Here is a 19871-nt window from a genome sequence, read left to right as displayed (position 1 = left end):
AACCAAGTTCGGCTCTAGTTTTTCCAGCTTTAATTGCAATCTGCCCCCTCTCCGAAAGTGTTAATGGCTAAATTGCTCGTGTTTCTGTTGTGTGTGTGTGGCGGTGTTTTGTTATTGACGCTGTTGTTGTGGCAACCCTGCATTAAATTCCAAACATTTTCAACTGCCTTCCTGCGGTCGCGATGTTTATATTTCAATTGAGGTTTTCACGCAATTCCCAGTGTTTGTGCTGCGCGCTGTTTGTTGTTTTTACGGTTCCCTTATTTATTTATGCCGTGCTACTTCCCGTCTATGCCCCGAATGTGTATAGAACCTACGGACTAGGACTCACCTTCGTCGGCGGTGGCCGGGTGCTGCTCGCCGAGGACTGGCCCTGCCAGCAGGACTAGCAGAAGGCATGCCCCGGCGGAGAAGGTATCCATTTTGGTGGCCAGCTCGCTGGCTATCCTGTCGACGTGGAGTATTTGACTGCGGTTCTCCTCGAGGTTCTTGGCCCAGATTTCGCGGTAATTGTTGCTTGAGTTTCCTCCTTCTGCTAAGCTGGTCTCGTGTTCGGTCGGTCTAGTTGTCGGCGCTTTTTGCTGCAGCTGCTGGCACTCCTATGCTCATCTTAGCCGCTAGTTCGATTTTCCCGCCGTCCTCCGGGGGCTGCCGCTGACACTCGCCACTGCAAATGGAAGATCGGAAGGCATTAGGACTGGGACAGGAACAGGGAGAGTGGTTATTGGGCCGAATTAGCTTTCATTTATGCATCACTCGGAGGGAAAGCAGCTCGGACCAGCAGCCAAATAAAACGAGCAACAAAATATTGAATTGCAAATGGAATCAAAGAAAGGCATGTAGTGGACTTGTTCCCCATTCCGGATGATGGCATGCTGGATGATGGGAGAAACCCTGGGCAGGAATCTGCATACTGCTACTGCAGCTGCTACTGGAGCGTGTTCGATGGAGCTCGCTTAATTACAAAGTGGAATTTGGCCAGAAATGGGGATTCAATGTGAATGCAAATCGCCGGAAAGAGTCCGGTTGTTATGCTTGAACTCTGCTGGCTGATTTGCATTTCTGGAGTCGACCAGTCCCATGGCTATAATTTGGATGCCAATTGGAGCATTATGCGAGGGCCTCCTCATCCATATTCTTCTGGGGAACCAGGCAGGTTCTCCCACTGCATCCTGGGAGCCATGGCTCTGATAGATTACAGGGCTGCCTGGGCGAATAAATAGTTTAGTATTTAACAATAATGTCAGGACTCGGAATATGAAAGTGCCTCTTTGTCAACCTCTCAACATGCCAGAACAAAGTGACCTCGATTTTTTACGGCCCGGCACCCGCCAGAAGGCCAGCCAAAGGAGTTGTCCTGGGGGAGGAAACGGAAATATGGTACGCAGTCCGTCAGCCACAGGTCCGCTTGGAGTTCGCTTTCCGGCCAGGTGATGTATAACTTAATTCTGGGATTTAAGTATCTGGCCTGGTCCTCTGCCTCCCGCCCGAGATCCTGGCACTTTCCCTCTCGTTTCGGGCCTCTCCCAAGTGTGCTTGTGTGCGGCCTGTATGTCCTACTTTACTCGCCTCCTTTCTCCGCTTTCCCGAAGCAATTTAGCAGAATTTTGTTTGGCCAAAGGGCCTTGCGACGATTCATCTAATATAAACACCCACACAAGCAGCGAGGCACATGCTTACATTGACACTTTTACGGTTTGCGGAAAACAGGACAGGGGCGTCCTCAGGGGGACTAGACAGGAGCATAGAACTAGGATTCTGGCTCTGCCTGGAGCAGCTTTAAGAGAAAGTGTAGTATAGTTTGTGGTCTCCGCCACTGCCTCGTCCTGAGGTGAGAAAGACCACAACTCTCCGCAGAGCAGCAGCAGCAGCAGCAGGGGAGCTCCCGAAACAGCAGCAAGGACCTCGCCAAACTGGCTACAATGCATGAGTTGCCATTCATAATATTAGCGCGACGAGGCAGCTAAACAAAGGCCGGGCCTCAGCCCCCGCAGAAGAGGCAGAAATGGAAAAAATCCAACTCCAATCTACTCGGCAGGCGGGCGAGGGCGAGGGAGGCCTCAGGAATTGGTAAGTAAGGACAGGAAGGAGCAGAGGCTCTGGAGCAACTACACGTGTAGGTAAAGCAATCAACAAGCAGGATACGAGTCGAATGGGTAACATAAATAATAAAAACGCAGGGAGGATGGAGGATGGCGGCCAGGAGCAGGAGCAGGAGTGGCAGGCTCAGACATTTGTATGAATGATGTCTGAGAACGGGACGACGCATGAATGGCAAATGGCGAAATGGGTGAGTGACGAGTGGCAGGCAGGCAGGGCCAGGATATAGCCACCCTGCCACCTGCCACCTGGCCCACCTGCTTATTTATGCTGTGCCTATGGCTGCCACTCGAGTCCCAGGAGTCGAGCTCCCAGACGCAGCCACACAGAGAGAAAATATGTTGAAGGACTAGAAGATTTAAGACCTAAAATGATCCTTAGCCTGGACATCCATGCTATTATTTTTAAGAAGCCTCTTAAATAGTTTCAATATCTAAATAGAATCATAATCCCGCTCCCTTTCTCACCCTGTGGCATGTAAGCCGTGAATGGAATATGGCGGCAAATAGAAAATATTTATGTATTATGCAAAGCGGGACTCGCAGGAGTCGCAGGACTCCCTGCACAATGGAGAAAAACACGCCCATAATGGAAACCTGTTGTCCGGGAAATCTTATTCTCCGCAAACGAACAGGGGCGGGCCACCCCAAACCATAACTCACGGGGGGAGCACATGGTTATTTAATTTGGGCATTCTGCAGCTCCCGAGGAGTGGTGGCCGGGCGAGAAGTAGAGGGCAGGTGCGAGGAATGGCCACCAGGCGGGGAATGGGATAAGATACGGCCACTTATCAGAGGCGGAAAGGTGTTAAGTGTGCCAGAGATTATCAGATTAATTTCTCGCTTGTATCTCCCAGTTAAAGTCTTGGGCAAATACGACTTTGCTTTAAATTCTGGCACTATTTGATGTTCTCCTTCGAAGACTTCTGAAGACCTTCTTTATTTTCCTTTCTTCCCGACACCTCACCACCCTATAAAGGAGTGAACAATGCGAGGAGTTCCCAGCCAATTTGCATAAGTGATTTGGTCTTTCTTCTTGCTTCAGAGAGCTCCATGGTGGCCCGAATCCTAATCCCAGCACCCACGCCTCTGCCTGGCAATCTGGGGCACAGGTGAGATGGCTCTCCCACCATCTCTGAGGAGGTGTGTGAGAGTGTCAGCAACGTGACGCTTACAGATTTATGAAAAAACTTGTGAGGACCTCCTTTCTGGGGCTGGACCATGTTATAGAGACATATTGAAGCTCTACACTGGGAATAAACAATGGAATTAAGTCTTTAGATAGAGGTTATAGATACAGAGCTACTCTCAGGCACTTTATTACATTTCAGAGTTGAAGAAACTAAGATTCTTTCACTGCACTTCCACTGGAAAGAAGTCTGTCAGGAAGCCAAAGGATAGCAAGACTGCAGCAAGTGAAATTAATTAAAAAGGACGAATAGCGTTAGTCAAGGATTGTTGCCAGTAGGGTGGGGGAGTAGGAGGGCAAGACACGGACAGAGGGACACACGGACACGGTGGCAAAGAGATGGATGGACCGGAGACACACAATGAATGGGCAAAAAGATGTCAACACTTTGTTGAAGATGATGACGTCGTCACCCTTGTCGTTGTTGCTGTTTTCCTTGCTGTCGTCCTGTCCCGGCCATCATCCATTGTCCCAGCCATTGTTTCATATTGCTCCTCCCACTCTCGCAGTCTGGTGCTGTTTATGAAGTGGCAGGAACGAGTGGCGCTGTTAATAATAGAATGTAACTTCTATTTCTGCCCGACTCGCGTTACAATCTCCGTTCCGGAGCGAGCCAAGGAGCTGGCTGGCTGGGCTGCCTTTTGTTTTCCTTCCACTCGAGCCTTGTCTTTAAAAGAGTGGCAAGTGGCGCTGCAAGAAGCTGGTTCTGGTGCTGTTTGGCTCGTCGGGTCGGGGCCATTTAAATAATTCGGTTTAATATTTTATTCGGCCGGCACTGCTTTCTCGTCTTCATAATGAAATACTTTCACAGTCGAATCACTCCCTGTGTAGTCGGGCAATCCCTGCCCGGACGGAGTGTAAGCCGGACTTTTATTTGTTTTCGCAACTAATTGCATGGATGCTCGCTTTATCTTTTATTAAAATGGCTTTCAAAGCAAACAACAATGGGCTTATGGCCGGCAAAATATTTCAGTTTAATTTCCGAATTTATGAAATTAGGATCTGGCAGGATAGCAGGCACGACGCCAGCCAGGAGAGCAGAGCTTATCCCAATCCGGAGCCAAACAATCGGAGAACATTTCGGCAGGCCAGGGCCAACCGGGCTGGGAAAACATTTTCGAATTTATGCATTTTCCGAGTATTTATTTTCCCAAATGTTGTTCCATGCATTTATTTTTAATTAAAAGCAAAAAGCCAAAGCACGGAAAAGGTGCCAGGACGAAAGGATGGGGGAACAAAGGCCCAGGACAATGCCGGAGCAGAGCAGAGCAGAGCTGTTCAATTTCAATGTCAACACACGATGGCCCCTAAAACATACATATATCCCGTGTACCGAGTGCCGTGTGTGTTTGCGTATCTATGACAGAAAAAATTGTTTATTTAATGGAGGCACCCCCTTCGCCCAGCCTCCTCCCCAGAGAGCCTGTTTGCCTGTTACTTTTTCCAGTTTTTGTAATAAAAATGCATTTTTATTTTCATCCTTTTCAGAAAAAGTATCCTAACTGAAGGTAGAATGTGACTAGACTTGTTTCATACCCTGGACCTTCCGAAAGTAGCGCATGAAAGTATGCTACAAATATTGTACTTTAAATTTCGACACCATTTTGAAGCAATTTATGCTTTTTCTTTCAAAAATCTGATCACTTGCCTAATAAACTCTCACTTCAAAGAGCCTTCGGGGCGGAACCAGGACAGCAGCCGATAAACTCGTGGGATTTCTGCCGGAAAGAGCCGCGCCTGCAAGCCTGCGAGTCAAAAGACTCACACACACACACACACACCAGGGCACCCAGGAGGTCGTCGCACATCCTTGAGACATTTCATACGGATAACAAATGCCTGGAAAATTATTTTCAGATGCAGGGCGGCTGCCAGGGGGAGCTGTGACACTTTCCCCCGAGCTCCCGCGTACCAAGTAGCTTTTTTAGGGTTAGGAGCGTGTTTTATTGGCCCGCTGCTTGTTTGTTCTTCTCCTTGCAAGCCAGGACCTCCCTTTCCTTGGCGAGATTGCCAGGACGAGGCATGGGAGTGAGTTTCTTTGATGCGTGATTTTCGTTTCGGGCGGAAGTCTCATTGCGTTTGCATTGTGCGGTCTCTGGCCCCTTCTCCGTCCAAATACGTGTGTTAATTGGCGGTCTAGGCCGAGGTGTGGGGAGTGGGAGGAGACTGTTTGCTGAGGCGAGAGGAGGAACAGGATTTCCTCGCCGGCCTCCCCCCTGCCGGGCTGTCATCTTAATTGGCTTCGGTGTGAAATTAATTGGATTTCCCCGCTCCCCATTCTGGACTCTACTCTTTATCTCTTTTATTATTTTTTAATTACAATAAAAGGCGACTGGCTATCGCAGATTTCGCAATATTCCTCGCTTTGATTTGTCTTTGAAATAGGAGGCTTCTCCTCGGAGGCTCTCAGTCCCCACTGCATTAGCCTAATCGTCCTTTTTATCGAAAGGCATCGACTAAGTAAGGACTTGCATTATGGCTCCCCGCCTAATAGTTCGCTGCTATCTCCCCCGACTAGGGCAGAGTTAGTTAAGCGGACTAGGACTAACCCAAGCACGCGATCTTAATTATGTCCTGGACTTCTCAAAGCCGGCCGGGAGGGGCGGGGGTCAGAGGTCGCATTGCGTAAGCCCCTCCAGACACAGACCACTTTGAGAGCCGGAGTTCGGGCCAGGCAGGCACTTTATGGCCATAACCCAAAGTGCCATTGACTGGCGCCCCACTCCCCCTCCGCTTTTTTTTATCCACTTACCCCTCGCTGCGACTACCTGCGGGCGACAACCCTAAGCTGACGCCACGCCCACCCCCTAATGGGGATTAACTTCAGTCCCGACGAACGGGGAAGCAGGATGAAAGTTTCCAGAGCGATTTCAGCAAGAGGAACTTGAGAGCTTGCTGAGAAAGTGTATTTTTGGGATAAATATTCAGGCACTTTGTAGGGAAATTATTCATGCTTAGAGGGTATCTCTCGGGTCTCTACTGCTCACCTTCCATTACAATATTGTGTGGTGTTTTTGTGGCTCTAAGTGCGACTCTGACATATGCACAAAAGACCACGCATGCAAAGGGGGGTAGGAGGGGTAGTCCTGCGGGGGACTAAGCGCTGAAAGGCGGAGGAAGGAAGGGCAGACCCGCCAGCAGAGCCAGCCCAGCGGGCGCTGAAACACGCACCACGCAAACATTATTCATCGTTAGCAGCCATAAAGAAGACAAAGCCAGGCCCAGACCCGCCCTGCCCTTCGTCCTGCTCCTTGTCCTCCGCCGCTCCGCCAAGTGGCCAGCCGGAGACAGACCACAACTAATGTAAAAACAAACACGACACCAGCGACCAAGCAAATTTGCACACTGCACCAGGTCCAGGTCCAGGGCCAGGGACAGGGACAGGCCAGGAGTGGGGTACTCTTCTGCGGGCACCACTTTTCACATATTGTTTTAGCTTCAGAGGTTGGAGTGGAGTGGGGAGCGAAAGGAGCATGGTTCTTTTATGGTTCTACACAGGGACTATCTAATTTGATCTATTCAAAACTTTCTATCTATTACTATCCTAGATATCACAGGTACTGGAGCTACTCTTTATACTTATTATATACCAACTTGTCATTCTTTGCATCGCTAAACTAAACTAAAATGGTACTAATTTTCATGTATGATCCACAGTTCTGCCTTACTCTTTATAAATATTATAATATACAATCTTACGACCTTTTCTCACCTCTGCCATTGTATCTTGTATCTGCCACTATATTCTCAATAAGAACAATCTATACCTTATTAGATCTTACTACTAGATACTTATACCTACCTACATATATTATTTCAGCTTTAAAATTTAAGGATTAATTAAGAAAGGGAAGTACTTTTCTAATTCTCTATAGGACTTGATCCATTTAGCTCCTCTCTCCTAAGACTATCCTACAGATCTGCAGTTCTGTCTTACTCTTTATAGATATTTTAGACGGTCACCCTACCTGTTATCCTCTCAGCCCCTGAATCATGTCTTTATCCTACTTAAATATGATATATGTCATTCAAAATTTTATAGAAATAGCTCGAAAGGGAGATGGTTCAATAGATCCTACTAGCAGATACATTATTTAACTTTAAAAGTTAGGAAGCAACTGAGAATGGGAAGTACTATTCAGGTTCTATTCAGGGACTTTTGAGTTAACACTTCCCCCTCCTTAATAGATATTTTTCAGACAATCACCCGACCTGTTCTCCCCTCTGCCATTGTATCTCGTCTATTTCTTATATAAATACGACGTGGCGCCATCAGAACACCCACGCCTGCCCTGCCGTACTCCTTTTTTCAGCCAAGACGGTTAACGACAGGCCGGGCTGTTCAAGGGGGCGATTGGAAGGGAGGACGAGCGGCGACTAGGCGTGAATTATGACCTATTGAAACCTCAAACAAGGCCCGGGCTTCACAACAAGCTACAGCTTTTCCCTTTTTTTCCCCTCTAACCAGCCAGCCAGAACACACACTTTATTCCTGCCCGGGTCCCGGGACGCTCCTTTCCCCTGTCTGCAATTTCTACTTTATGACTTTATTCAGTCCTCGTTTTATGCATTTTTTATGCCGCTCCGCTGCGGTTTTCTCACTTTGTTGGTCGACAAATCCACTAGCAGGGCTGGCTCTGGCACTGGCTCAGGAGCGGGTTAATATCCCTTTCCCTGCCCCGATCCTGTTTCAGTTTGTCATTCCTGCCGCCCGGCTCCGCATTATTTATGCATTATTTAGTTGGAGCGACAATTATTGGCTGTGGGACACAGCTTAGTGGGAGTGGGTTAGAGCTTGGCACACGTGTTAAGCGGAAAATGGGGTTACTGGGGTGACTACCTCCTCCGAAGCTGCTTGTTCCAATCGAAGCAACTGATTAGAACAGCACGGAGGAGCGAGCTGGTAGCGAGATGGTAACTCGAAACTCTCCGCCCACTGCTCCCATTCCTGGCGTGCCAGACCCCCCAGGTGGGCCTCCAACCAAAATGCATCCATTAAAAGCTGCGCAGGTTTATGCTAAACTATCCAACTATCCGACTATCCACGTGTCGACATTTAGTCGCAATAAAAATAAAAAAATATGAAACGAGACCGCCCGGGCGATAAAGATCTGGAGTCGGAAAGTGAGACCTGCACCTCCGAGTAAACAGACCGAGAGCTGTCGAAACAGACACATAAAAGTGGGACCACTCGGAGGCCCCTAGTTATATCACAGACTCGTACACCCGCCATCCAAAACGAGAGCAGGCCCTGGAAAGTGAGGAAATTGCGTGCAAAAAGGAAAAACATTTATTGGTAAAAACAGGACGAAAGCGAAATTAAACACGCGCAGTGGAGGTCCTTTTCCGCCCTGCTCCTCCTCCTCGCCGAGCATATAAAGTCTGAATTATGCTCCGTAATAAAAAGTTATGACTGTAAAATTTTTTAATTGCACATTTGGGAGTTTCTTGTTTATTTAATTTGAAATTCGTTTTTGGCCCAGACACCGCAAGGCCTTTTATTGGCCGACTTCATGTGCCTGCCAGGCCCTCAGTCCCCCAGTCCTCCAGTCCCCCAGTTGGATTTCTGTCAATAGTCTCCTCTCCCATGGCCAGAAAGCAGAAACTCCAAAGACAAAGTTTGGCCATTGCGGTTAGGAGCAAGTTAAGAGCTTCAAGCAACAGCTGCAGCCCATTCTGCGAACTCATTTGTGCTGTTTTTAATTCCAGCCTTTGTTGGACAATTAAACGCGACTCGCTCTGCTTTCTTTTCTCCTCAAGTGACTTGCGAGTTGCAGGAAATTGAATTATTATATCGGCAGACAGCCCGGGGGTTGCCTGCAAGCCGAGACTGACAGAGACATTTGATCAAACACAGAGCCGTATAGGTAAACAGACTGCCAGACAGTGTTTGTCCAAGAAACCAGAGACTCCTGCCTAGGAGGCTCTGGCAGAAGATTCAGACTCACCTAATTGTGACTCACTTTTTCTTTAACTTCAATAGTTTGTGGCATTAATTATCTCGCAACAAGCTAAATGACTGGAAGTCCACTTGACTTTTCTGCTAATCCACTTTCCGAATTCCTCTGACCATTTCTTCTCCCCAAAACTTGGCTTGTTTGCTTTTCAGTGCCCGTGTCTCACTTTATTTTTATTTTCCGAAACTCACACCGCCAGTCCGCCCCATCCCAGTTGACATCTGTCGTCCATCTGCCCTGGCGGCGAGGACGCGGGCTAATTTGGCTCTCCTCCGCCTTAATCTGGGCGAGTAAATTTACAAATTAATTAAAACAACAAACAGGCGAGTGAGCCAGCCGAGGAGCAACAGTCGCGGGGTCGAAAGTCAAAAATGTGATGCCAGCAGGAGGAGGAAGGGACAGGAGCGTGCCCCGAAAACCGCAGAAGCAAAAACAATACACTGAAAACCAAGTCATGGCACTAAACAGCGAGTAGTGGAAGAGGCCAGGTCCTGGCTGCCCTCGTCCTGTGTTTGCGAGTAAATGAAGGGACACCGCAACAACAACAATAACACGACAAGAAAAACACAACAAAGAGAGGGCGGAGGAGGAGCCCGTCGGCAAATGTAAAAAAGTCAAAAGTGGCAAAAAGTTGCAGATGGAAGGACCTTTTTTCTGTGGCCTGGTCTGGTCTGGCCTGGCGTGGTCCTGGGCCTGGTCTTTGGCATGGAAAAGCGCGTGGAAACGCACAGGAATAATAATAATAATAAAAGTGGGAGTCCTCAAAGGAGGAGTGGACTGGGGGGCTGGGGTGCTAGGCGATTTCAGTGAGCCGAGAGTAAATTATAAATTAACGCTGCAGGCGACGCGAGGTCAGCTCAGTGGCGTCCTTTGCTCCAACTTTTTGCGGCTGTTCTTTGACTCTCACACACACACACACACACAGACATACACACAGGAGGCACGCATGAGCCACTCCATGTCCTCCATGTCCTTTCAAAACACACACTTTACAGCGCTTAAGAGTGGACTATGAGATACCTGGTACTGATCTTACAAAAAGATTCACTTTCTCTCACAGAACTGTAGGGTGTTCCTCTTTCCAAGTCTTCTCTTAATGTTAAATTACTAATCTTGAATATTTTTATTTAAGTAACCTATTTATTTTTTACCCCAAAATGCCCTTAAAGTCCAGCACTACTGGGTGCAAAAATGAAAACACGAAAAACCCACACTCACAATGGAAACTTGGCACGCGGCCTCAACTGACCGCAAAAAACATAACGACAGGGGGGCTGGGAGGTTGCCACAGGCGGCAGGAGCAGGAGCTGGGGCAGGAGCAGTGGCAGGGGCAGGAAGGAAGTCAGGGAGCGTGGACAAGTGGTTCAATTGGCATTGGCGGCGATAGTAAATTCTCCTTCGTGCCACAAAGGGGGATTTTCCGAATTACCAGCATGGAGTTCAAGTGCAACGGCTTGTGGCAAGCACTGAACAGGTCCTGGGGAGGGGATGAGGAGGAAGTGGCACAAACGGGGGTGGCGAGATGACATGATAATTGAAAACAAGCGAAGATTCGGGCACAAGCTCAAGGGCGGAACCAGCTGGGAACTCCACTTGCGGGTTAATAGAGCTGCTGAGGCGGAAGGGCGGAAAATCAGATCCTGCGAGTTAATCCACCAAAGGACTCCTAAGAGGGGATAAAGGAATAAAGTTTAAAGCTCTGCTGGCTTTCACTTTCCTTAGTTATAATAGATTTGCTTCAAAAGGGAGCTTCTTTTAAAGGTGAGCTTATTAAACAGGGAAGTAGGACTAGTCCCGATCCCCCAGGAGCCAGCTCCTCGTTCCCAGCGGGCAGACCCCAGGAGAGACCCTGCCAGGCATCCGTCCAAGCGATCCCCATGACAAATATGCTGGAAACATGAACATAAGCCCGAGGGGGCGGGGCCAGCGGGCACGCCAGGGTGGGTGTTGGGGCGCCACCTGGACACGCGGCCACAATTAAAAATTTCATTGACTCGCAACATGGACATGAGCGGACATCCGCTGGCACAGGTCCTTGGGGAGCGGATCGGAGGGCTGCTTCTGTACACTGTACACTGTATGCATAAATTAGGGCCTAGTTCGATGTCAGATTTTGATTTATTTTCGAGATATGCAAATTACTTTGTTATTTAATCCTTTTCTGTAATCCGCTTGGCATCCTCCTTGGAGCCTTGGAGCCTCGGACGCTGCTGCCACGCACTTTTCAGACACTGGGCCACGCGGATGGCAATCTCACTAGCACTGCAGCCGAATCTTTCAATTCTTTCACCTTTCCGCTGTCAGGAGCTTCCGAGGAGCTTGATTCTGGCCTTGTTTCTCTCGCGAAGTGCCAAGGAACTCGCGACGAATCTCCCGCTTTCTAATTAGTATTTCTTTGTATTTTGTATCTTTTTTTCGATCACTTGAGGGGTTTCTTTTTGGAGCTCTTGCTTCGGATCTCAGTCAGATCTCTCCTCCACTGCCACCGAGTCGAAGACGCACGCACGCGGGCCACAAACGCGACAAACGCTGGATTTCAGAATGAGGGCTTCTACACCCGCCCGACTGTTTCGAGTACCGCTGCGCTTGAATCTCTCGGATACACTGAGTTGTGTCTCACGGATACCCGAACTCGAGTGGCACTCGGCAGTGCCACTGCATCGGGTGTGGATCGTATGTTACGCCGTTGGCATCTCTCGGATACACTGCGTATCTCATGGATACTGTTCGGCTCACAGAAGGGCCAGCGCATGCGCCGCCCTGAGAGGTTCGGAGAGCGAGAGAGAGCTCTGTTATGGAGTGGAACGAGTGTTTTAACATCAACATGATGGTTGTTGGCCCAAAAGTCTGATATTGGTTGGGTTCTTTTACCAAAAAATTATGTAGTTCCCAATATTTATTCATAATATTGAAATTGGGAGAGTTTCAGCACAATCTGTGGAGATATTTTAAATATAACTACCACAGTAGAGGTTAGACTCTTGACATTATAAGAAATAAGAAGTAAAGAGTTCTGTCATCCAATTGGTTTCATTCAGACTTTAAATGTTAATGTCATGAGATAATATTACATTTGTTACCACCATTTGATTAAATATTAATAAACTTCAACCAAATAGCTGTTCTGTTCACTTAACAGCTCTTTCATGAGAGAAAATGACCAACTTTCGGAGTAATGCCATCCACAGAGGGGAGTGGATCCACTCACGAGCCACTCTTCGGAGTTCGGAGTTCTGCAAGAACTTGAACCTGACCACCTTAACAACCGCTCTGTTCTATTAAAGCCCGCTTTAATCTTGAACCATATTTGCTGCCCGGCCCTATTAAGTTTTAATGAAATTTTATTGACGGCTTAATTATTTCCGCGTTCCCATAGAGTCCTTCATAGTGCATTATATTTATTTGAACGCGCGGCAAACTTAATTACGTGTAAGTGGCGATATTTAAGTTAAATCCGCTTTAAGCCCCCAACACCATGGGTATTACTGGACGGCCGCACAAAGGAATCAATTTTAAAAAATATGTGATTAAGCGAGAAGAGCTGTGGCAGAAAGAACAACAGAAGCTCTCCGATTTTAATCTCCCGCTATCGGCCGGCGGGGCAGCCTGAAAAGTGCGTTTTGGCCAAAGTGGCTGCACTTTCCTCCGATGGCGACCCTTGACTCTGATTCCCCCTTTGTTTGCCCGTTAAATGCCATTTGAATGGGAAGCCCAAAGACAAATGCCGAAAACAATGGCCAGGCCAGGAACGGCGAACTAAAAACCCCAGAAAAACATCAATTTTAATACCAATTAGGATACTTTTTTCCTGCTGACGCAGCGACCTCGCATTTTTTACTCGAATTAAATGAATGACGTCTGCCGGGAGGGCATTGGAAGAGTGCGTTGGAAAGTGCAGAAGGCGAGGCACAAAAGAAATGGAACCTGTTCACCTGGACGGAGGCAGGCAGGCAGCCAGGCAGTCAGGTACCAACGGCCAGGCGAAGAAATAGGAGGAAAGCAGCTCCCCGTTGAAAGATTAAAATCAGAATCAAGGCAAACAGCAGCAGCAGAGCAGGGAAATAATGCAAATTCAGATGAGTATCAAAAGTTGAAGTTGAATTGTGTGCTCTGACAGGCGGAGGAGCAGGAGGTGGCCAGGAAGGACAAATGCTCCAAGCAGTGGCATTCATCGCCGGGCAGGACCCGCAGTTACACAGCAAAAAAAGAGGAAATAAACAAATAAATAGAGATAGTTAATGGGCTCTGAATGGAGGCCCGTCCTCCATCAGGGGTCAGTGAACCGAGAGCCCCGGGCAGCCAGTCCATCCACTGACAGGCCCAAGTACCTCTATAGGTAGTCCGCTCTGGAAGGCAGGTCTGGGTGGCAGTCTTGATAGCAGAGTGGCCCGTCATCCGGAGGGTCAGGGGAATAAATCATAGGTTCCAGAGAGACTCCAGAACTATTAGGACTCTTCTTGAGAAGGGAAGTAGGTTATCTTTTGAAAAGAGAGACTGAACTTCCCCCAAATAGTTACTCCAAGCTGTTCCACTTAAATCAGATATTAAAACATTTCTCCCAGTGCCCTACAGGACAGTCGAGAAACAAAATCAAGTTGGACATTTAGTTTGGATTATGGCGGCAGTCGAAAGTCGAGCTGCTCGAGCTCTTCATTCCATTGTTGGGCAGCCCCGCTGCCAGACCCTGGTCTTATTGTTCAGCTCTTCCGGATTATGCGTCTTATCCCCGCTTGAGGTCGCAGTTGACACCCATGGCCCGGCGCATCCCAGACTGTCGCCCCTCGGAGTCCAAAACCAAACAACCTCGAGGCCGGCGGCTGGACATCAAAGAGAGCTAGTCCCGAAATAGTCACAGAATTGCCCGAAAATCCTTCCTCAATGGGACTGTGTCCTTTTCGCTGCTACCTAGATTACTCGCCATTCTCCGGCGTAATCTGCATTATGATTTCATTGCCAGACGGCCTATCGCACCTGTTACACCCTCACAGGCCGCCTTGGTTTAGGGTCCGTCTGGCGCTTGATTTTACGACCCTCATTAGGCTCGCAGGTTATTTCGCGCCACCGGAGATGGGTTAGTGTCGGGCGAGTACGTGGGAGTTTTTATTATTTTCGAGGCTCTTCTGTTATGGGCCAGACCCGTATTTGTTTACCTCCACAAGGCCCATCTGAATCAGGAATTAAATTTCTTCATCTATCTAGATTGCAGCAAGAGTCCAACTCCCATCTCTACTCTCCGCTCTTGTTTTGGATTTCCTTTGTCGCAGTAGGGTGTCCTCTAATGGGTTCTTCGAACTCGCCTCTTGGTCCCGGATTAGCTCCGAATTGTGGCACAGTTTACATAGACAAATGGCGCTTGAGCCGCCTAATATAACGACTGAATTGTGGTGCAATACGGTTCCCGAAAGGGTTGAGGGCTCTTATGGTTTATTTTATTGTTATAATTACGGGAACTGGTGTAGTTCCTTCAAAAGTAAGCTACAACCCACAGCCATTTTCTTGGATCTTTGCCAATTTATAACAGGTCCTTAAGAGGAATACCTTAAACGATTGCTAGAAGGATTCCTCATCGATCCTCATTGAAACCTCGACAACAATTTTCGGATCCATATTTTTTACATTTTTTTGAGGCGACCCCTTCGGAATCCAGTTTTCCCACAAAGCGCCCCTTTCGGTGTCCATAACTTGTCCAATTTTTATCCGATCTTCGAAAGGAATACCCTTATCGATTTATAATTCGATTACCCATCATTCTGCATCAAAATCTCAAAATTAAATTTTTGATGCATTTTTCATTTTTTTTTTTTTTGGGTCCCCCTTGCTAAAGTCTGGATTTTCATATATGGTCCCTTACGATGTCCATATCTATGCCAATTCTCACTCAATCCTTAAAAGGAATACCTCGATCGAATTATAGTTTGATTCCCCACTGTTCTGCATCAAAACCTAAAGAAAAAAATTTTCAATCAGTATTTTCCCATTTTTTGTAGGAAACCCCTTCCGAAACCCAGGGTTTTCTTATATGGCCCCTTGTGGTAGTTATAACTTGACCAATTCTGACCCGATTCTTGAAAGGAATACCTTAAAAGATTTGTTGGTCGATTCTCCATCGATCCTCATCAAAACCCCGACACAAATTTTTGGATCGATATTTTTCAAATTTTTCTGATGGAGCCCCTTTCAAAATCCATATATGCACCAGTAGATATCCCATATCTTTGCTAACTTTCTTCCGATCGGAAAGCGGAATACCTCGAAAGATTTGTTATTCGATTCCCCACAATTCTGCATCAAACCCTGTGATCACAATTTTTGATCCATATTTTTCAATTTTTTTAAGGGAACCCCTTTCGAAATCCAGGGTTCTCATATATGGCTCCTTAGGATGTTCATATCTCGGCCGTTTGATGTCTGATTCTTGAGCGGAATGTCTTTAACGATTTCTGGAGCGATTCCGCATCGATCTGAAGCAAAACCTAGAAAGCAATTTTTAAATCCATATTTTTCAAATTTTTCTTCATGATACTCATATGTGGCCCCCTTTTGGTGGGGATATCTTGGCCAATTTAATGGGATATATGATTTTATGTCCTGAGAAGCCTATATCTTTGCCATTTTTTACACGATCCTTGAGCGGAATAAGGGAAATCCTTGGACCAAGTTGAACAACACCCCCGAAAGGGTAGAAAAAACCTCTTTAAACATTTAAGAAGGCCCTTCCCTCCGAGCTTCTATTCCGTCCTATTCCTCAGTTGTTGTTGGCGGGCCAGCAGTTCAAAGCGAAACAAAGCCCTTCAATGATGTCGTTTAATGAATTTTTATCTGGGAAAGAGACGGCAATAGGCGGGCGGAAAGGAAAGGAAAGAGAGGGGGGGATCAGCTCTGAAAGGTCATAAAAAGGGTTCACAGACGATTTGCTCGAATTAATTGCGCTGCCATTAACGAAGCGACGTGGAACGCTGGAACTGGGCGGCACTGACAGCCTGCCGGCTGCCGGAGTGGGTGGAGCCGGCAGGGCAGGGCAGCCAAAGTCGAAATTTCGGGGAAATTGCTCGCGTTTGTAATTTGTTTTCAGGCTTTGTTGTCGCGTCGGCTGGGCGGCTGGGCGGCTAGGAGGGGAATTTACGGATTCGGCTCGGCTGCACGGCAATATTTGTTTATTTGATTTTATTTTGCATGTTTTGAGCGCGCTTGAGCTTTATTCTGCCATTTATTTATTCTTCCAACTGGCAACCGGAAATGTGAATGAAACCGCGGGCGAATTGATCCAAACAAAGCAACAGGTTTGTAATTGAATTCGGGTCTGAAGGGTTGTCGGAGGAAAGTTCTGTGGACTAATTGGTAGAGTTCTCTCGGATATCAGATGGATTAGGCGGCGACCTCCTAGCATTTTGCATTCTGGCTCATTAGGCCGGCCTCTAATCTTTGATTCGGACAACAAATCGAACTCGATGCCCATCGCGATCATTAGAGGAACAAATTTTTATGGATATGTCGCCCTATCGGGGGATCTTTGGCAAGTTTATGCGGAGCTCCGGCCCTAAAGCATCATTAGTGGACACCTACAACCTACAACCACCGGACTAATTAAGAGGGACGCGATAAGGGAACACGCTTCTGATTCCCATCGGGCTACCTAATGTAACCATCAACTGCTCCAAGGCAGGAGGAGGGCGTTCCTACGGCAGGAGCCCCTCAATTATCTACTACATCATATTCAAATGAAATGATGAGAATGCAATCAGCATGCAGGGCCCAGGGACCAGGGTTCACTCAACTGTGCCTTTGATTGCTTCATTTCGATTACCTAACCTCAGTCGAGGCCCAGTCCTAACCTCGGACACCGGAGCTGGGGAGATTAGAAGCCAATCCAGTTAATCCCCAAAGCGCAGCTGCCAGGCCGTAAAAACCAGCGAGGAGCGGGGGGACAACTACGAAATCAAAGAACCCTTTTGAGTCGAGTTTGAGTCCGAGTCCCAATGCCTGGAATTTTTATTGTATCCGCATCTTTATGGGCGTTTATTAATTACCCATCGAGGCATTGATTCTCTGGGACGAGCCCCGTCAGAAGCGGCACCGAAAGAAGTCTCTTTTCGGGGAGAACTAGAGGGACTGAACTAGAGGGGTCTAGGCCCGCCACTCCCCTGGCGAATGACAAACTCCAAGGCGTTGAATTAATTTGTGTCCACTGGAGATCTCCTCCTCCTCCTTCTCTTTCTCCTTACCTCCCTGGGCAATCTCGAGCACTTCGATAAAGCGTTTAGTTCGTGGACGTCGTTGCGGCTGATAAATCGCTCAGCTTGCGAGGCTTTTAAGACAGCATGCACTGAGAAGAACGGTCTTCTCTTAACACTCCACCTCCCGAAAGACAGACAGACCGTGTTCTTCCAGTGCAGAAGTGGTATTGATGATCGGCCGTCGCCCAAATGACCAGCTCGCGATAAGAGAGCCCCAGAGCGAGTGCTCCCGAACCCGAAAGCCGAAACCTGAGAAAATGCAACCGTGCGGCGAGATAAGAGGCCTCCGAAGCCTCCACTCCCAGGGCCGCCATAAGCGGAAGGTAGGTGTGAATATTCCCAAGAAGGCCCGCGATAAAGCGCAAAGTTTAAAATTTTAATTAAGCCCGAAGAGGAGGCGGTCGGGCCGTCGGAGGAGGTGGCGTCAGCCGGGGAGCAGCTTTAAGGATTGCAGCTTAAGTCGGGCTGCCTAATTGAATCCGGGGACAGCCTCTCAGGGCGTGTCCTGGCATCTCCTGCCCAGATAACTTAAAGCGATTCCGCTAAGCAGCCGACGAAGTCACAACAAGCAGAAACAATGAACTCTGGCTGGTTCTGGCTCCCAGCTCCGAAAGGGGATTAAGTTCGTTATCGCCGGCTTGGCCCTAAGCACGGCAGCTCCGCAGTTGACAGGAATGATTACAGATACAGATACAGCTATAGATACAGATACAGATACTGTTTGTTGAGATACAGATACTCTTTAAAGAGTTAAAGATACGCCGTTTATTACTTAAAGTCGTCGGCCAGGTACTTGTCCGGGTCGGAGAAGGAGGTCATTACAATGCGACCGCTGAACTTGCGCCCGCTGAGGGCCCGCATGGCCTTCTGGCAGTCGTCCACGGACTCGAACTGGACAAACACCTTGCCGCAGCCCCGCTTGGGGGAGTCGCCCTTGGGGATGGGCCGCGGGATCTTGAGGCTGCGCACGTCCCCGTACTTGGCGCACTCCTGCTGGATGTCCGTGCGGATGTCCTCGTACTCCTCGTCGTCCAGCAGCTCCTCGGGCAGCACCATGTTCAGCAGGCAGAGAACCTCGGTGGGCGATTCCGTGTTCGGAATGGCGGTCAGTCCGGGCACCTGCAGGACGGTGGCCGGCACCCCGCCCGAGTTCCTGCCGCCGGCGATGGAGCGCTGGACCACCAGCTTGCGGTCGCCCAGCTGCATGCCGTTCAGCCCGGCGATGGCCTGCTCGGTCACCAGCGGGTCCACGTACTCGAAGAAGGCGAAGCCCTTGCTCAGGCTGGTGTTCGCGTCCTTGACCAGGTTGAAGCCCTTCAGCTGGCCAAAGGAGAGCAGCAGCTCCTTGATCTGCGTCTCGTTGAGGCACGTCGGCAGCCCCCCGATGTAGATCTTCTGGGGCGAGTCCGGCACCAGGGTGGAGATGACGTGGTTGGGGCCCGTCGTGCTCACCACGATCTGGGGCGAGGTCATCGTGGTGGTGGCGAAGCCCGGCTCGGAGCAGCTGATGCTGGCCACCGGGTGGTAGTCGTGGGGCCGCCGGATCTTGAGGGTCTGGCCCCGGAAGACGATGCCGTCGAAGTTGATGGCCTGGGTGGCCTCGTCCATGGAGCGGAACTCCAGGAAGGCGAAGTTCTTCTCCAGGTTGGTCTGGCAGGTCAGCACCGCCTTGCCGTCGGTCTTGAGGGAGCTGCTGCCCAGGGCGATCAGCTGCTGGTTGAAGAAGCCCATCATCTCCTCCTCGGTGACGCCGAAGGGGATGTTGCCCACGTAGAGGCGCCGCGCCTGGCGGGTGACCATCGCGATGGCGGCCGACTCCGCCGTGGGCTGCTGGTCCGGCACGATGCGCGAGGCTATCTGGCCGCTGGCCTGCATCGCCTTGTACTGCAGGGGCGTCAGGTGGGAGTAGCCGTCGGGCGGCACGTCCCAGGAGGTGGCGGCCCGGCCCAGCCGACGGCCCCTGCGCTCCCCGTCCATGTAGATCGAGTTGGAGCGGGTGGGCCGGGCCCTGGAGCGGGGTCGGGAACTCTGCTCTCGCGAACGGTCATACCCCGACCCTCCGCGACGACCCATGGCTTGCGATATGTTCTCGAAAATCGAATCTCAGAAGGGGATAGGATCCGGTGGGTAGAAATTCCAAGTGATTTCCGGACAGTAATTGAAAGCAAAAGGAAGGCTGACCTGATTGGGGAGAGCGGGAGTGCCTTTTTTTTAAATCTGAACATGGCAGAGTGACCAGGTGGAAGGGTACTGAGGCACTTCGACAAATACATCAACTCTTTTCACCCAAAATCGAGTTGGCTCCATGAAATAATAATAGCTAGACAGACTAGGCTACTCAACACTTACCCACGAACACTATTTCAACCAAAACCAAGCACTAGACTGGCCC

General features: G+C 49.0%; 2 protein-coding genes across 2 annotated transcripts in view; both read right to left on the bottom strand.

Annotated features, from left to right (window-relative positions):
• LOC6496153 overlaps positions 1-11890 on the bottom strand; it is a 40078-nt gene extending 28188 nt beyond the window's left edge. The window contains exons 1-2 of the mRNA XM_032451248.2: positions 11388-11890; positions 332-667 (exon numbers count right to left, since the gene is read on the bottom strand). Coding sequence (XP_032307139.2) covers positions 332-422 — 91 coding nt within the window. The 5' untranslated portion in view covers positions 423-667; positions 11388-11890. The remainder of the gene's footprint in view (positions 1-331; positions 668-11387) is intronic.
• Positions 11891-18199: 6309 nt separating this feature from the next.
• On the bottom strand, positions 18200-19654 carry LOC6496152 (splicing factor U2AF 50 kDa subunit). Its single transcript, XM_001960303.4, has one exon. The coding sequence runs from the start codon at positions 19550-19552 to the stop codon at positions 18248-18250; it is 1305 nt and encodes a 434-aa protein (XP_001960339.1). The 5' UTR covers positions 19553-19654; the 3' UTR covers positions 18200-18247.
• Positions 19655-19871: the final 217 nt, after the last annotated feature.

Source organism: Drosophila ananassae, chromosome 3L, assembly GCF_017639315.1.
Source record: "Drosophila ananassae strain 14024-0371.13 chromosome 3L, ASM1763931v2, whole genome shotgun sequence".
NCBI lineage: Eukaryota > Metazoa > Arthropoda > Insecta > Diptera > Drosophilidae > Drosophila > Drosophila ananassae.
Note: the sequence above shows the minus strand (reverse complement) of the source record. Positions and strands in the feature narration are given on the sequence as shown.